The sequence below is a fragment of the Cryptomeria japonica genome, chromosome 3, assembly GCF_030272615.1.
Source record: "Cryptomeria japonica chromosome 3, Sugi_1.0, whole genome shotgun sequence".
NCBI classification, from domain to species: domain Eukaryota; kingdom Viridiplantae; phylum Streptophyta; class Pinopsida; order Cupressales; family Cupressaceae; genus Cryptomeria; species Cryptomeria japonica.
The window spans coordinates 182422211-182445455 of record NC_081407.1 but is presented as its reverse complement, the minus strand read 5'-3'; the positions used below and the strand labels follow the sequence as shown (position 1 = coordinate 182445455).

General features: G+C 34.8%; 1 protein-coding gene, 1 long non-coding RNA gene and 5 other non-coding genes across 10 annotated transcripts in view; all 7 read right to left on the bottom strand.

The window, feature by feature from the left end:
• Nucleotides 1-216: 216 nt before the first annotated feature.
• LOC131037358 (uncharacterized) lies at nucleotides 217-3932 on the bottom strand. The gene is made up of 2 exons (XR_009104208.2): nucleotides 3502-3932; nucleotides 217-2829 (listed from the first exon to the last, which is right to left on the bottom strand). It is a non-coding gene; the product is annotated as an uncharacterized LOC131037358 (long non-coding RNA).
• LOC131037387 (small nucleolar RNA snoR77Y) lies at nucleotides 3304-3384 on the bottom strand. Its single transcript, XR_009104218.1, has one exon. It is a non-coding gene; the product is annotated as a small nucleolar RNA snoR77Y (small nucleolar RNA).
• LOC131037388 (small nucleolar RNA snoR2/U65) lies at nucleotides 3456-3602 on the bottom strand. Its single transcript, XR_009104219.1, has one exon. It is a non-coding gene; the product is annotated as a small nucleolar RNA snoR2/U65 (small nucleolar RNA).
• Nucleotides 3621-3794, bottom strand: LOC131037386 (small nucleolar RNA Z112). The gene has a single exon (XR_009104217.1). It is a non-coding gene; the product is annotated as a small nucleolar RNA Z112 (small nucleolar RNA).
• A 7129-nt stretch (nucleotides 3933-11061) lies between the features above and the next one.
• Nucleotides 11062-11208, bottom strand: LOC131037383 (small nucleolar RNA snoR2/U65). The gene has a single exon (XR_009104215.1). It is a non-coding gene; the product is annotated as a small nucleolar RNA snoR2/U65 (small nucleolar RNA).
• Nucleotides 11209-11226: 18 nt separating this feature from the next.
• LOC131037384 (small nucleolar RNA Z112) lies at nucleotides 11227-11400 on the bottom strand. Its single transcript, XR_009104216.1, has one exon. It is a non-coding gene; the product is annotated as a small nucleolar RNA Z112 (small nucleolar RNA).
• A 5905-nt stretch (nucleotides 11401-17305) lies between these two features.
• LOC131037316 (uncharacterized) overlaps nucleotides 17306-23245 on the bottom strand; it is a 52474-nt gene continuing 46534 nt past the window's right edge. For 2 of the 4 annotated variants that reach the window (XM_057969414.2, XM_059218150.1), the window contains 2 exons: nucleotides 17866-18233; nucleotides 17307-17780 (listed from right to left, as the gene is read on the bottom strand). In XM_057969414.2, coding sequence (XP_057825397.1) covers nucleotides 17604-17780; nucleotides 17866-18228 — 540 coding nt within the window. In that variant the 5' untranslated portion in view covers nucleotides 18229-18233 and the 3' untranslated portion in view covers nucleotides 17307-17603. Of the gene's footprint in view, nucleotides 17781-17865; nucleotides 18234-18697; nucleotides 18874-23245 lie in introns of those variants that run through there. The other 2 variants (XM_059218149.1, XM_057969416.2) reach the window with 2 other exon arrangements.

Genomic DNA, 23245 nt, shown 5'->3' with positions numbered 1-23245 from the left:
TATCATGCCTCTTGACCTTTACGAATTATGTGTTTTTAGTAATCTCTGCATGGTCCCATGTTTCAATTACATGGGTCATCTCACAGGAAATCAAAACAAAGAACAAAATTAAGAAACTTTTGGATCATTAAAGTCAGGAAAATGTGAATGCAAATTATGGCAAATATTAGACAGGAAAGGATGACCATCAAATTTGGTATCTCAAGTGCATGACGGTTAAAAATTGTAAGGGTTGAGGGGACCCTTGTGCCATTCCACTGCCTTTTCTTGTTTTGAAGAAATCATCAAGAAACATGTAGCACTAAGCATGATTGCAGTCCAAATATATGCTCATTCAATGCTATTATTGGTAAGTATTGGAAGAAAGGAAAATTCAAAGAGATGATGCAATTTCTTAGCGAACTGAGATCTGCTGGATGTACCCCTGAGAGAGTCACATGGAATACCATTTGGTGAACCGAGATCTGCTGGATTTACCCCTGAGAGAGTCACATGGAATAACTTGTTGACTATGTGCAAGAAATGGAGGGCATAAGTTTATTGATAAGAGTTTACAAGGAAATGATGAAAGTTAAAAGAGTATATCCAAGCCAGCCATGATAATGTTTAATATGATAGAGTTTACAAGGAAATGATGAAAGTTAAGAGTATATCCAAGCCAGCCATGATAATGTTTAATATGTTGATTAGCGCTTATGGTAGTTGTGGATTAATCAACCATGCTTTGGCAACATATAGTGCAATGTTGGAAGCAGGAATCGCTCCCATTCTTGTGACTTACAATACCATTTCAAATGCAATCTCTAGAAAAGCGCACTGGAAGGAGGCAGAGGCTGTTCTAAAAGATATGAATGAAAAAGGGTTATAAACCAAATGCAGATGCGTATACCTCATCATTGCATGCTTATGCAAATGGTTATAATTTAGGATAATCGAACGCCCTAGAAAGAGATATACAAGCAGGAATCATTCATGCCAGTTTGGTACTCCCAAAATCAGTTTTGCAGCAAAGGATCTGTACAATTTATTCTTTTCCAAGGAGAAATTGTGGGTCACTTATTCAGCCCTTTTTTAGTGCCAAAGAAATAAAGAAAGAACGCTTTTGGAGAAAACTCTCATGAATACGATAATTATACGATAATTACACTGGCGTATCTTGACTGGTTTAATACATTGGAGTATCTTGTTTTGGTGGGTATTTTCACCTAAGGAAGTGCGGCTAGTGCTAGGAGATTTTGAAATGAGAAAACTGTATAATCCTCATATACATAGTTGCTCAGTGCGGCTAGTGCTAGGAGATTTTGAAATGAGAAAACTGTATGATCCTCATATACATAGTTGCTCAACACGAATCATATCAGCTGGAGAAAAAATTATCTTAGAAAGTAAAGTGGTGGAGAAGAAATTATCTTTGAAAGTTAAGTAGGTAGTTAGTGCTACAAGTAGAGATTTGTATTGAATGAATGTGTGAGTGATGATTCAGCAATACAGACGAGTCAGATGAGCCACTTGCCTGGAGATGACATAGTTAATAATGGCACATTCAATGCATGTGATCATGCATGTGATCCAGCGAAAACATTTGGACGAATTAAAATTATGAAAAATGAAAGGTGGCAATCGTCTTGCAGCACCTCTAAATAACTTTCCACCGTTGATTTGGAACCGGAGGTTGTTTTCCTCAAATAAGAGGGGCCGCCTTCGGCGTAATAAGTTGAAAGTTTTTTCTTAATATTTGCAGTTATCATCTATTTACGTGGATTTGACTTTTGTTATTTTTGACAGTTGGAACTGACCATCTTTTTCCATTATAATAGAATGTTAAAGAACAAATGGCATTTGTGAACTAATGACATTTTCTTTTTTTTAAATAGAAAATAATAATTATCCAGATTACTTCTAATTAGACACCATTGAACCTCATTTTTAAAATAATTATGATTAAACTATTTTTGATAATCAATATGATGATTATTGATAAAAACAAGTTATCATGTGAATGAATATAGAACATAATGATTATCCAGATCAGTTCAAATTAGACACCACTGAACCTTATTTTTAAAATAATTATTGATAAAAACAAGTTATCATGTGAATGAATATAGAACATAATGATTATCCAGATCAGTTCAAATTAGACACCATTGAACCTTTTTTTTAAATAATTATTGATTAAATTATTATTGATAATTAATATGATGATTATTGATTATTCTTTTTATTCGTTAAACAATTTAAGATATAAGATATGTGAATGCATAAAATTAGCAAACAGTTTCAAGATGAGAACTGTTCCATATACATCACAGAAAAACATGAACCAAAACACTAGAGTTGCAACAAAGCTACAACATCAAAATTCAATGGACAAATATTTAACATATCCAAATACATTTAAAAAACTGAAAAAAGACTACAAATTATCAAACCAACCAAGCTCCCAATATTCGAAGCTCTTCCTACAATAAGCAGAATGGCCAATACATGGAACATAAACTTCTAATACAAGTCAAATCTCTTCTGCAGCTACTTCTAATATAAGTCAAATCTCTTATGCAGCTTCCCACAAGAATTCAAACCATCCGAGTTACTCTACATGAACAATCAATCAATCTTAATATCCAAATTAAAATGAATCTAATAACATCCATCTACTAACTAAATCATGTCTATTACAGAGTTGATTTAGCTCCAATTTGCTATAGAGCCTTTATCCAAACAATCCATCTACTAACTAAATCATGTCTATTACAGAGTTGATTTAGCTCCAATTTGCTATAGAGCCTTTATCCAAACAATAAGTTTAATACACCCCACCCCATGTACCTGTAATAATCAACCCTAACATCAATAGTTTTAAAAAATATATACTCCTTGATATTTTAAGCTAGAATGATCAAAACTAATATTTATACGCCTAAAAACCCTAAAACCCAACTGCCAAAATGGAGGACAAACGAGCATAAAAACCTAAATACCGTTCGACATTATATTATATTAACAGTTAAACCCTAAACCCAAATGATCTGCCTAATAGCCACTAAAAACAGCTTGTATAGTAAATGTCTTCTAAAAGAGAGACAGAATGTTAAAAGCTAATCCCTGATTCTTTGTGCCACACGAATAAAACCCTCCTATCCCGCTACTCATGACTGAAAAGGACGTTACGATATTCAAGCAAAAACCCTTAAAGGTTTGCCTTTACTTCTAATTACTAAAGGCCGTCTTAAACCCTAATCATGAAAGACAACTTTTTTAGATCCCTAATTTTAGGAACTAAAAAAAAATTATCAAAAAATCATGGAGCCTCAGAATGCCTAACGACATCTCCGGATTAATCCTCAGTCGGTAATTCCAACAAAATAACATCATCACTGGCTCCAGCACTTCCATAATCTTAACCACATTCAAGATGAAAAAAAAAGAAAAGCCAGAAAACTAAAGGACTGAAACAATGTAATCACAATAATGGCACCAATAAGCAATTGAATATCATACCCTTGGTTTCCTATCAGAAATGTGAAGAAATTGATATTTGCCCAATCATAGCATCCATGGTCACTGCAAATAAGTAGCTACCGAGGACGTGGCATCGGGCAACAGAATATATATAAAGAAACCCTCAGAGACCCGTGTAAAATCACTCAACACTTGTAAAAAGCCACCAAAAACAAGAGGCCGTGGTGTTTCAATGAAACAAACCAGGGATTCAAATGTTCTGAGACAAAGAACAAGAGTTTTTTTCCGTCATACGGCACTTCCTATCAGTGGGTTTGTGTCCTCACAGGGTTTGTTGAGGGTTTCCTGTCAAATGCTCTACTTAAGCAATGTGATGGAGTGCGCTGCAAAGTTAGGGCATTTAACCACAGTTGTTGCAACGACCAGGGTTAAGTTAGGTTATCCAGTTGAAGGGTTAGACTAGTATAAAAAGGTGATTTGCCCCGGGTTAGATTAGTTAAAAAGGGTTAGATTAGGATAAAAGGTGATTTACCTGTTGTAAGCTTATATGGAATTTGGAATATGTATGTATATTGTTCTCAAACATTGGGAGAATTTTGAGTTCCTTTAACGTGATTTTGTTTTTTTTTAATTCATATTTGTTTAAAGGAAGAGTTTATTTTAAGTTTAGTTTAGGTTATTGATAAAATGTATATGGATAATTAATCTAGATTAAATAATGATAATTTGAATTTAAATTTTTGTGCACATAATTAAGAATGTAAATAGAAATAGGCATATTTAGGCTCGGTCTAATGGAGGGGGCTTCCTAAATAATAGAGTTGGAGGTGCTGAGAGTTTTTAGAAAAAATTTAAAGCTTGTGGTTCGATGAATTTTGTAGTGTAGTTCAACTTAAAAATTTAAGCTCCGAAATAGAAATTAAACTTGGATGTTTAACAAGTGGCAATAACATCCCTAAGCTCGTGGGGCAATTTCTAGCCCCACCCCTTATTCACCTGCTCAAAAGATTCCAAATAATCCCATAGCACAAATTTTTTTATTCATGGGACCGCCTCTTCCTTAAAAATAGAGCTTAAGCCTCCCTCGTGGGACCCTCCTTAGTTTGATAATTGAAGAATATAAATAGAAATAAATATATTAAGTTTTATAAAGATGATTTGAGTTTGATATGTTTCAAGATCAAGAATAATGCATAACTAATTGTCAATTGTTTTGGAATTAGAATATTATGTAGAGTCTGTTTAGGGATGAGTTTGACGATCTAGCACTAATCCATGAGTGTGTACTTGTGTTATGCAATCTACAAACTTTTGTTCTTCACTTTACATGATAAACATTGGCTTATTTCATATCTTCTAGTGCCTAATAGACTAACAATATTTAGAAATACCTTTGTGGGGTTCAATATCGCATAGGGGAACATGTTCTCCTAGGTCAACCCTTGAAAATAAGTACAAGTAATAAGAAACAACAATCTTTAGTTGTGTGTATGCTCTCATGGTGTTTATACGGAACTAGATTTCTATAAGTGCACCAATCAAATAATGCTTGCTAATCAAGATACAATCAGAATGAATGCATTGAGTGTCTTTAAATACAAGGAATAGCAATACATTACACCAAGTTGTGTTTGTTCAACTCTAAGCAAGAAGGGCAAAGTTTGGAAGTCGGTCAACTTTTAATTTTAAATTTTAGATTTGGGTAAGATATGTCTATGATTGCAACGATATCTTCATGGCCACGAATTGGATCTTACCACTATTGGATAGTGGTAAGATCCACACATACAATAATGGCAATTTATGATAATATAGAAGATAGATCACACGCAGAGCAAGATATGTTTATGGGTCAAGATACCTTAATATCATTTATATGCAGAAATAAAATAAACTATTGAGGTAAGGGTAACACCATATAATTTTCCTTGAGGAAGAAGCCACTCCCTACTATATCTCTAAGAGATACAAAACTCAATATCAAACTCATTGCTTATCCTTACAGCCATATTCACCTCCTTTTATAAAAACCTTGTCTTAATAACATAGTATAGGGATGAACAACTCAACCCATCTAGGTCTACTTATTACAAAACATAATTAAATATACAAATTATCCACATCACCCAACATAACTAACTTAAGGGATGTGTGTCGCATGTTGGCATCTTCGTCAACCTATATATTATAAAATCATATCTCTAGGTAAATAGCATGTCATCCTTTCTTGACATGTTTTATCCTTGAAACATGAGAAGAGACCAAATAGTAAGGCCATGGTTGATCTTTGTGATAATTCCAGCTTGATGGTACCTAGATTCTATTCTTCATCCACATTTTATTACACCAAGTTGATGTCATCCTTTATCATATTGGGTTATCATTTTTGCCTTATAATAGTCATTACTTATATGTTAACATGATCAATGTAGTCTCTTCTTTAATTCCATGCATATCCATAGCAATTGACCTAATAGTTGCATGTGAGTGTCTATATATTGCACCCTTTATGTCTCTATAACCTTATTCAAGACTCTTAACAATTTTTTGTTATTTTCTTTATTAGCTCATGAAGAGAAATAGTCTTTTCCTTCTTTTTAACATCTTGCTCCTCTTGTTTGTCCTCTAATCCTTTGGTGCATTCTTTAGCAAATTCTTGAACTCTCTCTACCTTGGTTTTTGTTTTGTCTCCATTATGTGTAACATCTTGATAGTTTTTTCTTTCTATATCAAAGCTACATGATCTTCTTATGCACATTAATATTTAGTGTCCCCAAAGATTTGAACCAATGATATCCAAGAAAAATAATCAATCCATCCATATTCAAATCATAAAATTTTGAATACAAAACATATTTATTCATGGAGAGCTTCAAATCTTTAAAAAGTTGAATATCCCTACCCTCTAGTTGACTATCCTTAATTTAATTTGCGTGTACTTCCAATTGTTTGGCTAAGTTTGTGCTAATGAATGTATGCATGCTACTAGGGTTTAAAGAAACAAAAATGTGTTCCTTTTGAATGCATCATGAAATTGAAGGATTGGATCTTTCTTCCTTAGCATGAAAATGTATGTACTAGTATCCTTCATCTTCTCTTCATCTCCTTCTCCTTTTCTTTTTCTATTCCTCGTCACAATTCTTCTTCTTGCTCCTCCCATTGAGACTTTAAGGGCATTAGCTCCCTCATATCTATAATCCAAATCCCTCATCTTTCAACCCAAAACACCAATCAAACCCTTCGACTCGCCTAATCATCATATCCAATCATAAATCCTACCCATTCTTCTAATCATTGGAAACTAACCAAGTCCCTTGATATCAAAATAAACACCATTCATTAATTGAGACCCTAACTAAATCAAATCAATCAAACCAATGCTTACTTGAGAACTTAGCCTAGATTGAATGGGTATCCAAAATGATCCTTTCTTAGGAACTAAGTGTATCTTAAGTATTGAATCAAATCTAATCAAATCATCATTTAAGGTTTTGAATCTTGACCCATCGCCTATCCAAATTTTCATCCTCTTTCCATCATTGTAACCATCAAAATCCTCTACCAATACATTATTCAACTCCAATCATTTATCCTAATCCATCACCAATATCATTCTTCTAATTCAGCCCTAAATCATTGTCCTAAGATCCTAGGTTCAAACCCCTAAAAATCTAAATCCAATTTTGTCCAAAATCATCAAATTTCTACCAAGTCCATAGTTTGGTGCATCTACACTTTCAACATTTATATGTTGTTTTAGTACATCAACTTCCCAAACACTCAAAACTACATTTCAAGGCATCTACACCTCAAATCAATGAATATGTCATGATCCAAGGCATTTGCATCATATTTAAGTGCACGTGCACAAGAATACTGCATTTGCATCCTACTATAGCATTTGTACTTCTTAAACTATCATTTTGATCCAAAATCAAGTTACTCACTTCCAACATCAAGAATATTTTTTACCTTTATCCAACCTATCCAATCCATACATCCATCCAAAATTAAGTTCACTTAGCCCAAACTTGAGCTTAATGCAAATTTAAACCTAAGTTATAGTAATTCCACCTTAAGATCTTTTGATATTGAAAGCAATCTTAAAATATATTTTTCATCATTTTCTAATTCCTTCCACCTTTTCTCTAATCATCTCTTCACGTCCAATCTCATCTTTCATTTTCATCCTATATCAAATAAAGAGTGATTAATCCAACATGGTATAACTAGGCATTTCATCCCCCCTCCATTGTCACTTCATCCTTTTCATCGCCTATCCATTGTCTCATTCCTCATCTATCTTGCATCTTTTCATCCATTTCAAGAGCACGCCTATGTTCTCCAAACTTGCATGTCCTCTTAAGGGCCCATCATCATCATATTTTACTAACTTTTATGCTTAATCTAATTGTTACATAGATTGAGAGAATAATAGACTAATATATTTTTTCTTGTATGCTCTAATTTTTATGTATTCAATTCTCTTGAATGAGTAAGAGGTTTACTGATCGAATGTTTGAACTTATATAAGGTAAAATTCATAAGTACAATATCTCTTTATGTGATAGTATTATGCCAACTTATATTATGATATACCAAAAACCTTTTAGGTTTATAAAGTACAATTTCTCTTTATGTGATAGTATTATGCCTACTTATAGTATGATATACCATAAGCCTTTTAGGTAATATTTTGCATGGATTAGCCTAGAATTTTTATCTAGATTGTTATGTACAAGTTGAGTGGAAGGTGAAGGACTTCAACATGTTTTAGGTGAGACAATAAGACATGCTAGCATACTAGTAATCTAAAAGTTGGGTCACTGGTCTATTGCAAACAAGTTAATTGTGGCTATCATATATGCTTAGCTAAAGTTTGTAACATTGATAGGTTATGCTATTGATTTATTTATCTTATGATGACTTCATGAAAGCTCTTTGTGGATAGATAGTTATTTAAGATTTGAAATAAATAAATTATCCTACTCTTATGGAGTGAAATAACTAACTTGATATCAATTATTCTTAGGTAATTACACTAAACAACGACTTGAACCTTGGTACATATTTGAAAATTATTAGCAAACTATGAATGCAAATAAATATGAATGAGATTAAAATTGATCTAGTTTTGGGTCCTTGCATAGGCATGTTAAAGCTCTAGATGTCTAATTGAATTCTAATGATTTAAATGGGGATATATAACCCCAGAATATTGGAGATCACGCCTTACAAATCAATGATCATAACTGACTTGATATCAATTATTCTAATTACATAAGATGATTACTTGAACCTTAGTATCTATTTGGGAAAGATGGGTAAACCATGAATGCAAATGAATATGGATGGCATTAACTTTGATGTAGACTTGGGTTCTTACTTGGACAACTAAAGCTTTAGAAGCCTAATTGAAGCCTAATTATTCAAATGGAGATATATAACCCCAAATAATGGGAGATCCCTCCTTAAAAATCAATCTTTGAGGAAAACTCCTATCGACAACATTAGTAACAATTGAATGTGAAGTTAATATCGAGTGTCTACAGTTCCAGTTGAACACTTGGGATCATGAGATTGGGCTCTAGTCCTTAAATTGGCACATGAGTTAAGGAAATGAACCTAGATGTTAACAATTGCAATGATTGAAGAAAACCTAGTTATAAATTCAAACAAAACAAATACCTGTAATTACCAATTCAAGAAAAATATATAATTGTGTTCTAAGGTTATCATGCTAAGTGTAAACGTGTAATAGCCTCATGAATTGACTCATAAAAATGGTTAAGGTTTTGAAATTCCATTACAATTGGTTGTGTGCCTTTGAAAGCTATTACTTTCATGTAGCTTGCTTGTCATCCTTCATTATACCAATTATTTTTGAGGGATTTTAGTGCTACCTTGATGAGAAATTTATAGCACTTCCATCCAATTTCACACTAATTTACATTGCTTATAAATGAATGAATGAATTTTAATGACATCCACAAGACGAGGTGATCTAAGGGATCATGAGACCTATAGTTACCCATTTTCACTAGCTTTGTTTACTCATAGATCTCATTAAGACTATCCACTTGCAAAATATTTACAATTGAAATATGAATATCCTCATATGTTGCACAATCTAGAATGAAGTGTCGTTTAGTTTCAACTACCCCTTTGCTACAAAAAAATGCAAATTTGTTCTTCCCAATTTTCCTCAGGGACAATCCATATGCCCATCCCACATGTGAGATGGTGAAACCCAATCCTTACCTTAACAACTAAAATCCTAGCCTTTCCCTTAATTGTGGCTCTTGAATAAGGTTTTTCATCATGTTCTCACAAAGGGCTTGAATTCTTTGATATGATGTGGTTTTTTTCGACCAATTTTTTTTGTCCACATGGTAGTCTTGAATGTTTCTAACTCAAACTTTCTTATCTCTTCATTGGTATTAGGACATTCATGTGGATTAATGTAATGGATTTGCCCATACACTTCTTATTCTGCTTCATCCAAGTCATCTTCCTATTGTGTAACTCCTCCTTAACAACCATTTTGAGCCAACGATGTTTATCCATGTTTTCAACTATTTTTTAAGTAGCTTAGCATGTTGAGACATGGACCAACTAGGACTCAAACCTAGGACCTTCCATACACTGTTGGAGTGCTCTACCATTGAGCTATTGGTTCCTCTTGGACCAATTCATCGCCGGTTCGGGTGTGGCTTATTTCCAACACCAACACCCCCCTTAAGTCACACCTCTCGTGTGCTTGGGGTTCCTGGCCTGGCACTGGCTCTGATACCATGTTGAGACATGGACCAACTAGGTGCTCTACCTCTGAGCTACTGGCCACTATTGGGCTAGTCCATCGTCGGTATGCAAACATATTATTGTTGTTGCTTGCATTGGAAACATCCCCGCTTCAAAAAAATCTCACAAGCAATCATAGATTTGACTTTAAGACTGTTGGTGATTAAATGTTTTTGGATTCTTTCAAGATGTCTTCGCTTGAGGTTTGACATGCTACTCCCCCAAACCTCACAACCATAGAGGACAACCAATAGGACCAACAAACCAAAAAGAGTTCTCTTGGTTTTCTAATCTCATAACTCTGCTTTCATCCAACTATTTTGAAGTAGGTAAGAATCTCTTCATCCTCCTTGGATCCTTTATGTTCTACAGGTCTCCCAATTGAGTCTATTTTAAAAATCAATTCCTACGTACTTGTATTCTTCCACCATCTCCAATGAGATTCCCTCAAAAATGAAGTTAACATGTTGCTTCTTTTTTTTTCAAAGAAAATATCATGACTTTAATCTCGCTGATGTTTACTTGGATCATGACCTCTTGACAAAAGAGGTCTAAAGCCTTCAAATAATCTATGAAATCATGAGCAGAATTTGCAATTAGAATAAGGTCATCTGCAAACAAAAGTATAACTTCACCACAAAATCATGGAGCCTCAGAATGCCTAACTATATCTCCGGATTGATCCTCAGTCGGTAATTCTAACAAAATAACATCGTCACTGGCTCCAGCACTTCCATAATCTTCACCAAATTCAAGATGAAAAAATGAAAGAAAAGTCAGAAAACTAAAAGACTGCAACAATGTAATCACAATAATGGCACCAATAAGCAATTGAATATCATACCCTTGGTTTCCTATCAGAAATGTGAAGAAATTGATATTTGCCCAATCATAGCATCCATAGTCACTGCAAATAAATAGCTACCGAGGACGTGGCATCAGGCAACAAAATATATATAAAGAAACCCTCAGAGACCCGTATAAAATCACCCAACACTTGTAAAAAGCCACCAAAAACAAGAGGCCGTGGTGTTTCAATGAAACAAACCAGGGATTCAAATGTTCTGAGACAAAGAACAAGTGTTTTTTTCCGTCATACGGCACTTCCTATCAGTGGGTTTGTGTCCTCACAGGGTTTGTTGAGGGTTTCTTGTCAAATGCTCTACTTAAACAATGTGATGGAATGCGCTGCAAAGTTAGGGCATTTAACCACAGTTGTTGCAACGACCAGGGTTAAGTTAGGTTATCCGGTTGAAGGGTTAGACTAGTATAAAAAGGTGATTTACCCCGGGTTAGATTAGTTAAAAAGGGTTAGATTAGGATAAAAAGCGATTTACCTATTGTAAGCTTAAAATTTAAGGATTGATAGGGAATTTGGAATGTATGTATATTGTTCTCAAACATTGGGAGAATTTTGAGTTCCTTTAACGTAATTTTGTTTTTTTAAATTCATATTTGTTTAAAAGGAAAAGCTTATTTTAAGTTTAGTTTAGGTTATTGATAAAACGTATATGGATAATTAATCTAGATTACATAATGATAATTAGAATTTAAATTTTTGTGCAAGTAATTAAGAATATAAATAGAAAGGAAAATTTTTAAGCTTGTGGTCCCATGAATTTTGTAGTATAGTTCAACTTAAAAATTTAAGCTCCAAAATTTAAGGAAGCTCGTGGTCTCATGAATATAATATCTTTGTATGTGCATAATAAAAACATGTAAAAATAATTTATTTTCCTCCAAAACTATTTTTAGATGTTTAACAAGTGGGAGAAACATCCCTAAGCTCGTGGGGTGCCCCACCCCCTTTTCACCTACTCAAATTTGCATGCCTAAAAAGTAGGGGCTTCTATTTTTTTTTTAAAGATTCCAAATAATCTCGTAGCACATTTTTTTTCATTCATGGGACCGCCTCTTCCTTAAAAATATTGAAAGCAATCTTAAGATATATTTTTCATCATTTTCTAATTCCTTCCACCTTTTCTCTAATCATCTCTTCACGTCCAATCTCATCTTTCATTTTCATCCTATATCAAATAAAGAGTGATTAATCCAACATGGCATAACTAGGCATTTCATCCCCCCTCCATTGTCACTTCATCCTTTTCGTCGCCTATCCATTTGCTCATTCCTCATCTATCTTGCATCTTTTCATCCATTTCAAGAGCGCGCCCATGTTCTCCAAACTTGCATGTCCTCTTAAGGGCCCATCATCATCATATTTTACTAACTTTTATGCTTAATCTAATTGTTATATAGATTGAGAGAATAATAGACTAATATAATTTTAATTTGCTCTTGTATGCTCTAATTTTTATGTATTCTATTCTCTTGAATGAGTAAGAGGTTTACTGATCGAATGTTTGAACTTATATAAGGTAAAACTTATAAGTACAATTTCTCTTTATGTGATAGTATTATGACTACTTATAGTATGATATATCGTAAGCCTTTTAGGTGATATTCAACATGGATTGGCCTAGAATTTTTATCTAGATTGTGGTGTACAAGTTGAGTGGAAGGTGAAGGACTTCAACATGTTTTAGGCGAGACAATAAGATATGCTAGCATACTAGTAATCTAAAAGTTGGGTCACTGGTCTATTGCAAACAAGTTAATTGTGGCTATCATATATGCCTAACTAAAGTTTGTAATATTGATAGGTTATGTTGTTGATTTATTTATCTTATGATGACTTCATGAAAGCTCTTTGTGGATAGATAGTTATTTAAGATTTGAAATAAATAAATAAATTATCTTACTCTTATGGAGTGAAATAACTAACTTGATATCAATTATTCTTAGGTTGTTACACTAAACAATGACTTGAACCTTGGTACATATTTGAAAAATATTAGTAAACTATGAATGCAAACAAATATGAATGAGATTAAAATTGATCTAGTTTTGGGTCCTTGCATAGGCATGTTAAAGCTCTAGATGTCTAATTGAATTCTAATGATTTAAATGGGGATATATAACCTCAGAATATTAGAGATCACACCTTACAAATCAATGATCAACCTAGATAACTAACTTGATATCAATTATTCTAATTACATAGGATAGTGACTTGAACCTTAGTATATATTTGGGAAAGATGGGTAAACCATGAATGCAAATGAATATGGATGGGATTAACTTTGATGTAGACTTGGGTTCTTACTTGGACAACTAAAGCTTTAGAAGCCTAATTGAAGCCTAATGATTCAAATGGAGATATATAACCCCAAATAATGGGAGACCCCTCCTTAAAAATTAATTTTTGAGGAAAACTCATATCGACAACATTAGTAACAATTGAATGTGAAGTTAATATTGAGTGCCTATGGTTCCAGTTGAACACTTGGGATCATGAGATTGGGTTCGAGTCCTTAAATTGGCACATGAGTTAAGGAAATGAACCTAGATGGTAACAATTGCAATGATTGAAGAAAACCTAGTTATAAATTCAAACAAAACAAATAATTGTAATTACCAATTCAAGAAAAATATATAATTGTGTTCTAAGGTTATCATGCTAAGTGTAAGCATGTAATAGCCTCATGAATTGACTCATAAAAATGGTTAAGGTTTTGAAATTCCATTACAATTGATTGTGCGCCTTTGAAAGCTATTACTTTCACGTAGCTTGCTTGTCACCCTTCATTATACCAATTGTTTTTGTGGGATTTTAGTGCTACCTTGATGAGAAATTTATAGCACTTCCATAATCTAATTTCACACTAATTTGCATTGCTTATAAATGAATGAATGAATTTTAATGACATCCACAAGACCAGGTGATCTAAGGGACTATGAGACCTAGAGTTACCCATTTTCAGGTTTCTTTCAATGTCGGTTCTTCTATTGTGTTTCTTGATTAAGAAACTTGAGATATTATAAAGCTTTGTTTACTCATAATCTCATTAAGACTATCCACTTGCAAAATGTTTTCAATTGAAATATGAATATCCTCATATGTTGCACAATCTAGAATGAAGTGTCGTTTAGTTTCAATTACCACTTTGCTACAAAAAATGCAAATTTGTTCTTCCCAATTTTCCTCAGGGACAATCCATCTCCCCATCCCACATCTGAGATGGTGAAACCCAATCCTTACCTTAGCAACTAAAATCCTAGCCTTTCCCTTAATTGCGGCTCTTAAATAAGATTTTTTATCATGTTCTCACAAGGGCTTGAATTATTTGATATGATGTGGTTTTTTTCGACCAATTTGTTTTGTCCACATGACAGTCTTGAATGTTTCTAACTCAAACTTTCTTATCTCTTCATTGATATTAGGATATTCACGCAAATTAATGTATTGGATTTGCTCATTCTTCCTATTGTCTAAGTCCTCCTTAACAACCATTTTGAGCCAACAATGTTTATCCATGTTTTCAACTTTTTTTAAGTAGCTTAACAAACATATTGTTGTTGCTTGCATTGGAAACATCCCCACTTCAAAAGGATCTCATAGGCAATCATAGATTTGACTTTAAGAGTGTTGGTGATTAAATGTTTTTGGATTCTTTCAAGATGTCTTCGCTTGAGGTTTGGCATGCTACTCCCCTAAACCTCACAACCATAGAGGACAACCAACACGAGCAACAAACCAAAAAAAGTTCTCTTGGTTTTCTAATCCCATAACTCTGCTTTCATGCAACTATTTTGAAGTAGGTAAGAGTCTCTTCATCCTCCTTGGATCCTTTTTGTTCTACAAGTCTCCCAATTGAGTCTATTGTAAAAATCAATTCCTATGTACTTGTATTCTTCCACCATCTCCAATGAGATTCCCTCAAAAAAGAAGTTAACATGTTGCTTCTTTTTTTTTCAAAGAAAATATCATGACTTTAGTCTTGCTGGTGTTTACTTGCATCATGACCTCTTGACAAAAGAGCTCTAAAGCCTTCAAATGTTCTATGAAATCATAAGCAGAATTTACAATTAGAATAAGGTCATCTGCAAACAAAAGTAACTTCACCACAAAATCTGTCAGCTAAAATGTCTTCTCTCATGATCTTGTTTAGTCGTTCTTCTAGTTTATCGATATATAAGACAAACAACGTGGTGGATAGAGGGCATCCCTATTTGACTCCAATATCACTGGCAAAACACTGACATGCTCTTTTTAGTTTTGGTTATGGCTCTAACCTGCTCATAAAGTTTGTGGACTACTACTCTAAATTCGTTTGGAATTCCAAGCTCCTCCATTCTACTCCAAAAATTGTCCCTAGAAACGGTGTCATCAAATGATTTTTGGAAATCAATAAAGCAACAAAAGGCTTCTCCTTGGGTGTCCCAAACCTTTTCAATGAAGCGTCTAAGAGTGATGCAATGGTCAATGGCAAAGTGCATTGGCCTAAAGCCTCTTACCCTTTTGCTCTTTTTCCTTCTTTTTATGTCCACTTGCTGATTCTATGTTCAATTATGCTCCCAAAAAGTTTTCCAAGGAGAGAATTGATCATAATAGTACGATAATTGGAAGGGTTATTGATATCCCCACTTTTATAAATAGAAATAACAACACTGTTGTCCACTCAATTAGTAAGTTGCTTTGTGTGACACTATTAAATATTATCTTATTGTGTAGAGCAAGGAGCCCCACTTCCCATTTTAGGAATTCAACCTACAAGCTATCAATGTCTTGAGCTTTACACCTTGCTAACTTATGTATGCCTTGATTGATACCTTCTATTAAGAAGAGCTTAGTTGATGTGTCAATCATAGGAGGATTACTATTCTCATAAGCCCATTCAGACAAAAGCTTCACATAATCTAACTAGCAGACATCCATGATGTTATTTTCTCTTGTTTTCCTCTTCTGGTATTGCTCCCTCCAAAAACCTTTAAGATTGTGTTTTCCCGTAGATAAACTCTTTCCTCAAAATCACATAGCTTTCTTTTTTATATTTTATCACATTTTCATATTTTATTTTACTTTCTTTGTTTGACTTTTTTAAAATGATCTTGTAGCAACCTTACATTCTTTGGCATACCAAGGGTTAGTCAAGAAAGAGTTTGCAGCCCTCTTCATACGCCGAGATCTTTTACAAACCTTTAGAGCCTCGTGGATTAAAGGGATCAACGTATTGTTGTGAATGTAATTATTTTCTTTATTGTTCTCCTTATCTCCTATGCTGTTTATTGCCATCTTAAGGTGTTGCTCAAAGACCAGCAACAAAAAATTCTTGGTGTTCTTGATAAATACAATAATTTTGTCTTGTTTATGGCCTTTCATGCGTATGTGTCGGTCCTGCTTCTCATGAAGGTTGCTTGTGCGAATGCAAAACTTTACAAGAAGAGGCATATGGTCAGATTTAACTCAATAGGGAAATTCTCGATATTGAACTCTAACATCCTGAAAATAGAACTCTGAAAGTAGATTACGTAAACCACCACACTTTGTCCGTTGTAGGCTTTACAAGTGAATCCAATTGATCCTCACCAAATTGTCATGCCATTACAGATAACCAAGCCATACAAGCTCCACAGCGCAAGGAGCTCCACACCAAAGTGTGACACACTCCCATACTTCAAGATCTCAGAATTTGATAAAATCTTACAGCTAAAATGCTTAGATACACAAGCACAATCATGCATATATATATTTCAAGATCTCAACATAGTTCCCTATTCAGACAGTATTGCAATGTTTACGAGATGCATATCAACAGTTTTACATTGATAAAAACAACCTAAAGATGATCTATATCAATTTTCTGAGTTACGTCGGATACTTTTCAGAAATATTTTTTCAAGTTGTATCACACAATTTTTTAAAAGAATGAAATGCAGTTATTTAATTGCTGGTAGCAACACTGGTGCAGGAGTATTTTCTAATTTTGTTAGTTCTTGTTTAATCATCTCATGTGTCTCCAATTAAGCAAGGCTGAACTCAAGAAAAGTCCAATTTTTGTTTCTCAAATATTAGCAAGATTAGCATGTATACAAAAAAATCCTTATAACTGCAATATGTGGAACCAAACTCCGTTCCTAGCTTCTCTCATGGGTAGAGGAAAGATAATTTAAGAAATTATGAGTCAAAACTTTACAAGAACAAGTTGATAATTCTCTGACAAGTTGTAGATTAAATTTGATTTTGTGATGCCATTGTCTATTTAGACCATTTAAATGTTACTATGTTCATGCATATCCATGACATGTAAATCAGCAAAGTATTCAACCAGGTAGACATAGAGACCATTAGAGTTTGTCACATCCACATTTATGTAGAGAAATGTTTGTCCAACTCATGGAAACAAAATTTGATGGGACAAAAGTGTGTGCTTTCTACACAAAAAAGAATGAACACCTACACATTATCGAAGATCAATCTCAGAACAGAGTCCAGACACTTAAATGTCATCTTCAGAATCGGATGATAACAGATTATGTATTGGTGTGGTGGGGGGTCTCCAAACAGGCAAATCAAAAATGGATTTTTTGAGGACTTGTTCATGTGTATGACACATCATTTCAGCCAAATTGCACAAAATCATTGCATCCTGGATGAAGGCATCTTGGACTTCCACCTGTGCAAGGAATTTGGAATATAAACACACTCAGCGGAACTTCAAAGAAAAGGGGTTAAGCAGAGGAAATTGGGAGAGTACGCACCTGCTGTAAGAGCTCCTTCAGAACACATTTGCAGCTGTTCCCTGTTTGGGTTTGGGGCAGAGCTAATGAAGGTGCAGATTCCTTCATGGAGGAGATAGAATAAGCTGGTGTCTTCTGCAACTGCTGGGAGAGGGATTCCCAATGTCTAATTTCTTTTTCATATTTTTCCTTGAGATTTAATAGGGCTGCTTTTTTAGTTTGGCGACGTTGTTTGATATACTGTTCATCATTGTGTTTAGAAGTGGTAGTTTTGATTGGTATTGGTGAAGCAGAAACATCCTTCCTCTTCCTTTTCTTGTACACAAAACCATCATCATTCACAACGTCCCATTCATCTTCCAAATCCAATGAAGGTTCACTCATATTCACTGCCATTCATTCAACACCCAGATTCAGAGAAGCAAAACATGGATTTAATAGACAAATAGACCAAATGAATTGGTTTGAGAATGCTCTTTCAATAATAAAAATTGTTGTTTTAATTGACAGAATTTTTTGGCAAAAAATAATTATGTTTTTTAATGCCTTCGAAGATATGCATTGATACCATTTTTTTTATTGGATGACCCAATTCAATATAACAGTTTACAAATACAATTTACAATGAATTCAGCAACAAAACTGCTGATAAAGACAGCAGCAACCAAATAAGCCTGCTGAAAAGAAAAGATCAGTAACAGCAATAAAACAGAAGGATAAACAGGGCAAAACGGAGTAGGCAATAGCACATGAAAGCTGATATAGACAGCTCCCCAAAACAGAAAGCCACTATATCAGCAGGCCGTAATTACAGAGAAACAAGCCTCTGCCACTCCAGAATAAAATCACTCACACAAATGAGTGTGGAGCCACAGCAAGAGCAACCAGAGCAGCACCATAGATTGAATGCATAAAGTGTAGCTGACAGAGAACACAACCACTGCTGGACAACATCAAGTTATACCAACTGTTGAAGAAGCCTGGAGAGTGTGATCTGTGTTGAATTATGATCCTGAATGCAAACCCTTAGCCTTGAGTTGCAAGAGAAGACCTTCAGCCTGCACCCTAATAGAATCATTGTTAGAGACTTGATCTTTTAAAGAGGTAGCTATGAAAATCATTTGGATTAGAAGACTGGAGCAAATGGTTTGAATTTCAAACTCACAGGGAGAAAAGGAGTGTGACAGGGCAGCCAGACATCTAATCTTCCCAATGCATTTGATTATGGCGCGACAGAAAGAATTGGAAATCATGTTGTGAACTGATGAATATCCTTGAAGAGTGGCTTTTCAAGACCAAGGGAAACGAAAACGGGCAGGTAAGGACGCAAAAAACTCAGCCCATAACAATTTAACATGTTGGCAGAAGCAGAAGCAATGTTTGAAGGATTCATTCTTACCACAAAAGAGACATGAATGGACGGGCTAAGGAAATCAAGGCAGGATCCTGTTGTGACATTTTCACACATCAGCGCATTGCAAATGGGCACCCCCACTTTTTTGCTCTTAGGGTAGTCATTTTGTTAATTTGCTTGGCTTGGCAGTGATTTCTTAGGCATCGTTGGCCTTTGCTTGTGAGAGGAGATAGGTCTTGTCAGGATAGGGATAAGGAGGTATGTGATGTCAATCATACGGATGTTGTCAATAGTGCTAAGCTTACTAGGTCGTCAATGTTGTCCAAGGGATGAAAGCTGCTTAATATTGTAAAACTTGTCAAAGTTATCAAAGATGCAAAGAAGTTTCAAAAATGTTGTCCGAACAAATTGTTGAAATTCAAACTCAAATGTTGGAGTGGAAAATCTACTTGTGATTCTATTAGGAATTGCAACTCGTACATATGCAAGTCTTGCTCTACAATGTCGAGGATGGACACTAGAACTATCAAGGGCCACAAATGAAATTGTCAAAATATTAAGTGTCGGTCTAGTGTCAGGGTTATCAAGTTTTAGTTTGCATTTGTGTCGAAGTGCTGATCAATGCAAATCCTTCCCAAACTCCAACTTGTCATGAAGGATTGCAAAACTTGAATGAAGTCCGACCTAGCAAAATACACTTCTATGAATTCCGACCTTAGGCAAGGAGATTATAAAAGTTTGATCAAACTCCAATCGTGTCAAGAATGCAAAACATGAGTGGACTCCGACCTACATCATTGCATAACCTTCTAAAAGTCCAATCAGCAAGAAACAATACAAGAATGAGTAAAGGTCCGACTTTCATATAATGCAAACTTCATATGAACTCCAACTTGCATCAATGTGCAAATTATTGAAAGTCCGACTTGGATCATTGCTAAAACCTTGACAAACTCCGACTTTGCACATTGTAAAACAGTTCAAAAGTTCACCCTTGCTAGTGCAAGCTTGATCAAGATCTATTTTTATAAGGCATCCCTTCAAGATCGCAATCACTTGGATCAAAATTGCAAACATGCCTCATAACTCGACTATCTTGGTGGGAAGATTGTTGAACATGCACAAACTTCAACACTGCAAAATGCAATGGAAGTCCAATCAGCACTAGAGCATAAATCATTGAAACTCCAACCTAGGTGTATATCAATGCAGAAGTATTAGAAACTCCGACCAGCCTTGGCATTGTGCAAACTTGTTTCAAACTCCAATCCTATTTATGCACAACTTATTAAAAGTCTGACCTAGGCCTAGAGAGGAATGCAAACCATGGCAAAAGTCCACCCTTATGTCTGAGTGCACAACTCATTTAAAAGTTCGAGCTGCCTTAGAGGATTGCAAAACACTTTGAAAGTCCGACCTTCATCATTGCAAACTTGTTTCAAACTCCGACATCAAATCTGGATAAATGTGCAACCTGTCCAAACTCCGCCCAGCAGTGAAGAAGATAAAATCAGACCTTATTCTAAAAAAACAGACCTAAATTGTGAAAAGATCAGAATTTTCGAAGTCTTAAAGGCAGATGCTAAGTTCGCACTTGCAGAGAAGAACAAGGACTTTATCACGTTTGAAATTGTGTTTGGTGGGAGAAGCCTTGGCCTATATTTATAGGCGCCTAAGCCATAAAGTGTGCCGGCAGACCTAAGGCAAAAGATTTTGAATTCAGACTTGTGAAGGATGATATATAGGAAAAGGGATTCATTCATTTCCAACATCAATTCAATGAAGACCTGTGCGAATTGTAGGGGGCAGACCTGAAGCGAATTAAGGACAGAATTGAGATGAATTCAGGAGCAGAAAGAAGGATAAGCAAAGCAAAGGATGCAAATTGCAGAGTGGAGATTGAAATGCAGACTGTTGTGACATTTTCACACATCACCCCAATGCAAATGGGGAGCCCTACTTTTTTGCTTTCTGGCATAGTTGTCCTAGTTTAGTCACCTAGCTTAGCAGTAGTTTTGGAGCTTTTAACCTCTTACTTGAGAGAAGATGCAATGCAATTTCTAGTTTGTGTCCAGGAAGGAGTTCCATGATGAAGGTTCAGGGTGATTGAATAATCCTCAAGCAAATCTGTATTTCAACGGATAATGATAACTGATAGGTGAGGGATGTGTAAAAGAGTGAAACTTGGAATATCAATGGCTTTCCTTGGATTTCCGAAAGGAAGTTCAGTTTTCTGATTTTTGACTTTGAGAATTTTGTCAAATACTTGGCATACAAAGGGATATCTTACTGTTATAAATTTCAGATTGCTTTCACTTGTACTTAGTCCAAAATGGTACAATAGAAAATGTTTTGCAAAGACTTCTAAACATCTAAAAATGAACTAGGATGAAGATGCAATTGTTTTTGGCATTTTCCAAAGCATATATATGACTTATCTAGTGCAAATCAACACCTACAGCTAAGTGGCATTTTTACAAACACTTGTCATGCAAACTTCAATTATATTTCAGACTTTTGAAAATGATAGTTTGCTGATATAAAATCAGATTACAATGCCTTCAACAAGCCGACTACAATGCCCATACAAATGCCCTGAAAATGTGTTTCAAATTTATACTCAGAACAATTACAATGCAATAACATGAAGATATAATGAAGGGAACCTGGGATTGATAAGCAGATTTAAATCTGATCAGAATCTACCATATACTGTAGCGGTACTGTTCACAACCACTGTAGCAGTACTGTTTGTTGATGTGTTTTTTAGGCACATGCGAACATAGAATAAAATACCCAAAAGTATCTTATCCTCTCTTGAACAAAGTTACCCAAATGTTGAAGATTAGCTTAAGGATCACTTGAGATAACTCCAAGGTTCTGGTATGTCGGGTCACGACGTGTGGATAAGCTCATTGGTTTGATGTGATTAGGCTGGAATCACAAAGGGGACTTACGGTGAATTGTTGAATGCTTGAATCGCTGGAACTTGATCATCTGATGTTGCAATCTTGTGATGCTTTTTATCCTAAACTAGCTTGAGTTGAAAAAAAAAAGGACAAAAGGAAAGGGTTTAGGAAGCCTATTCTAATCCTGAGAATGCAAGAGGAGAGTGAATAATTCGATGGAATCCTACTGGGCAAGGTCTCACCATCAAACTAAACATCAGTGCAATCTTCTAAGGGATAATTCAAAGATATTCAAATCATTATCATCAAACACTGATTACCATTCAAGTCCATGCATAAACAATGGACGTATAACAACTTGAAGTTAAGCTTATATAATTCCAGTTGACCACGCAAAGCACACTTACAATCAGCAAGAGGCTAGTGGTATGGACTAAACGGATTCCACACAAATGCATTCAACAAATTCCTCCATTCAATCTAATAACATGAAAGCAAATAAGAAGTAGAAACCATGGGACTTGTTGGAATAACACATTTCACCATAACTTGAATGAAAAGAGTATCTCATTTACAAGTCTTAACAACAATTCCTCCTTCTAATCTATTATAGCTTCTAATTTCTACTAAACTATTCTTGAGCTACTAACTATCTATTCCTTTCTATTCTTCTATTACTTCTATTAACCTTTTCAAATAAAGACCTCGAGCTTTATATAGAGAGCTCCTTACAATGAATGGCCAGGATCAAACCCAATCAATGGCTAAGATTTTACAATGAAACCCTAATTAAGGTTTGTTACAACAAACTCTATTCTGGCCAATGAAATAATTATAACACTTTGACACGACCAATAGATAATAGGGGTAGGTGCATTGGAGTTTGTGCCATCATGGACGAGTCGGGTACATTGCATCTAGACATGATGTGGAACTTCTTTGATTGGTGGAGGTAGTGACTGGGATGCCACCTTAATTTGCTCTCGTACTTGGTTGATTATCATGAAGGGATGTCGAGAGATATCTCTTAATACTCAACATTTCAAGTTCGCTCAAAGTAGTGGTGATGGGAAGCCTTGATGTAGCTGAGTCATTCCTCCATCCTCGCCTGCTTGCCTTGGGGTGATTGTATGATTTC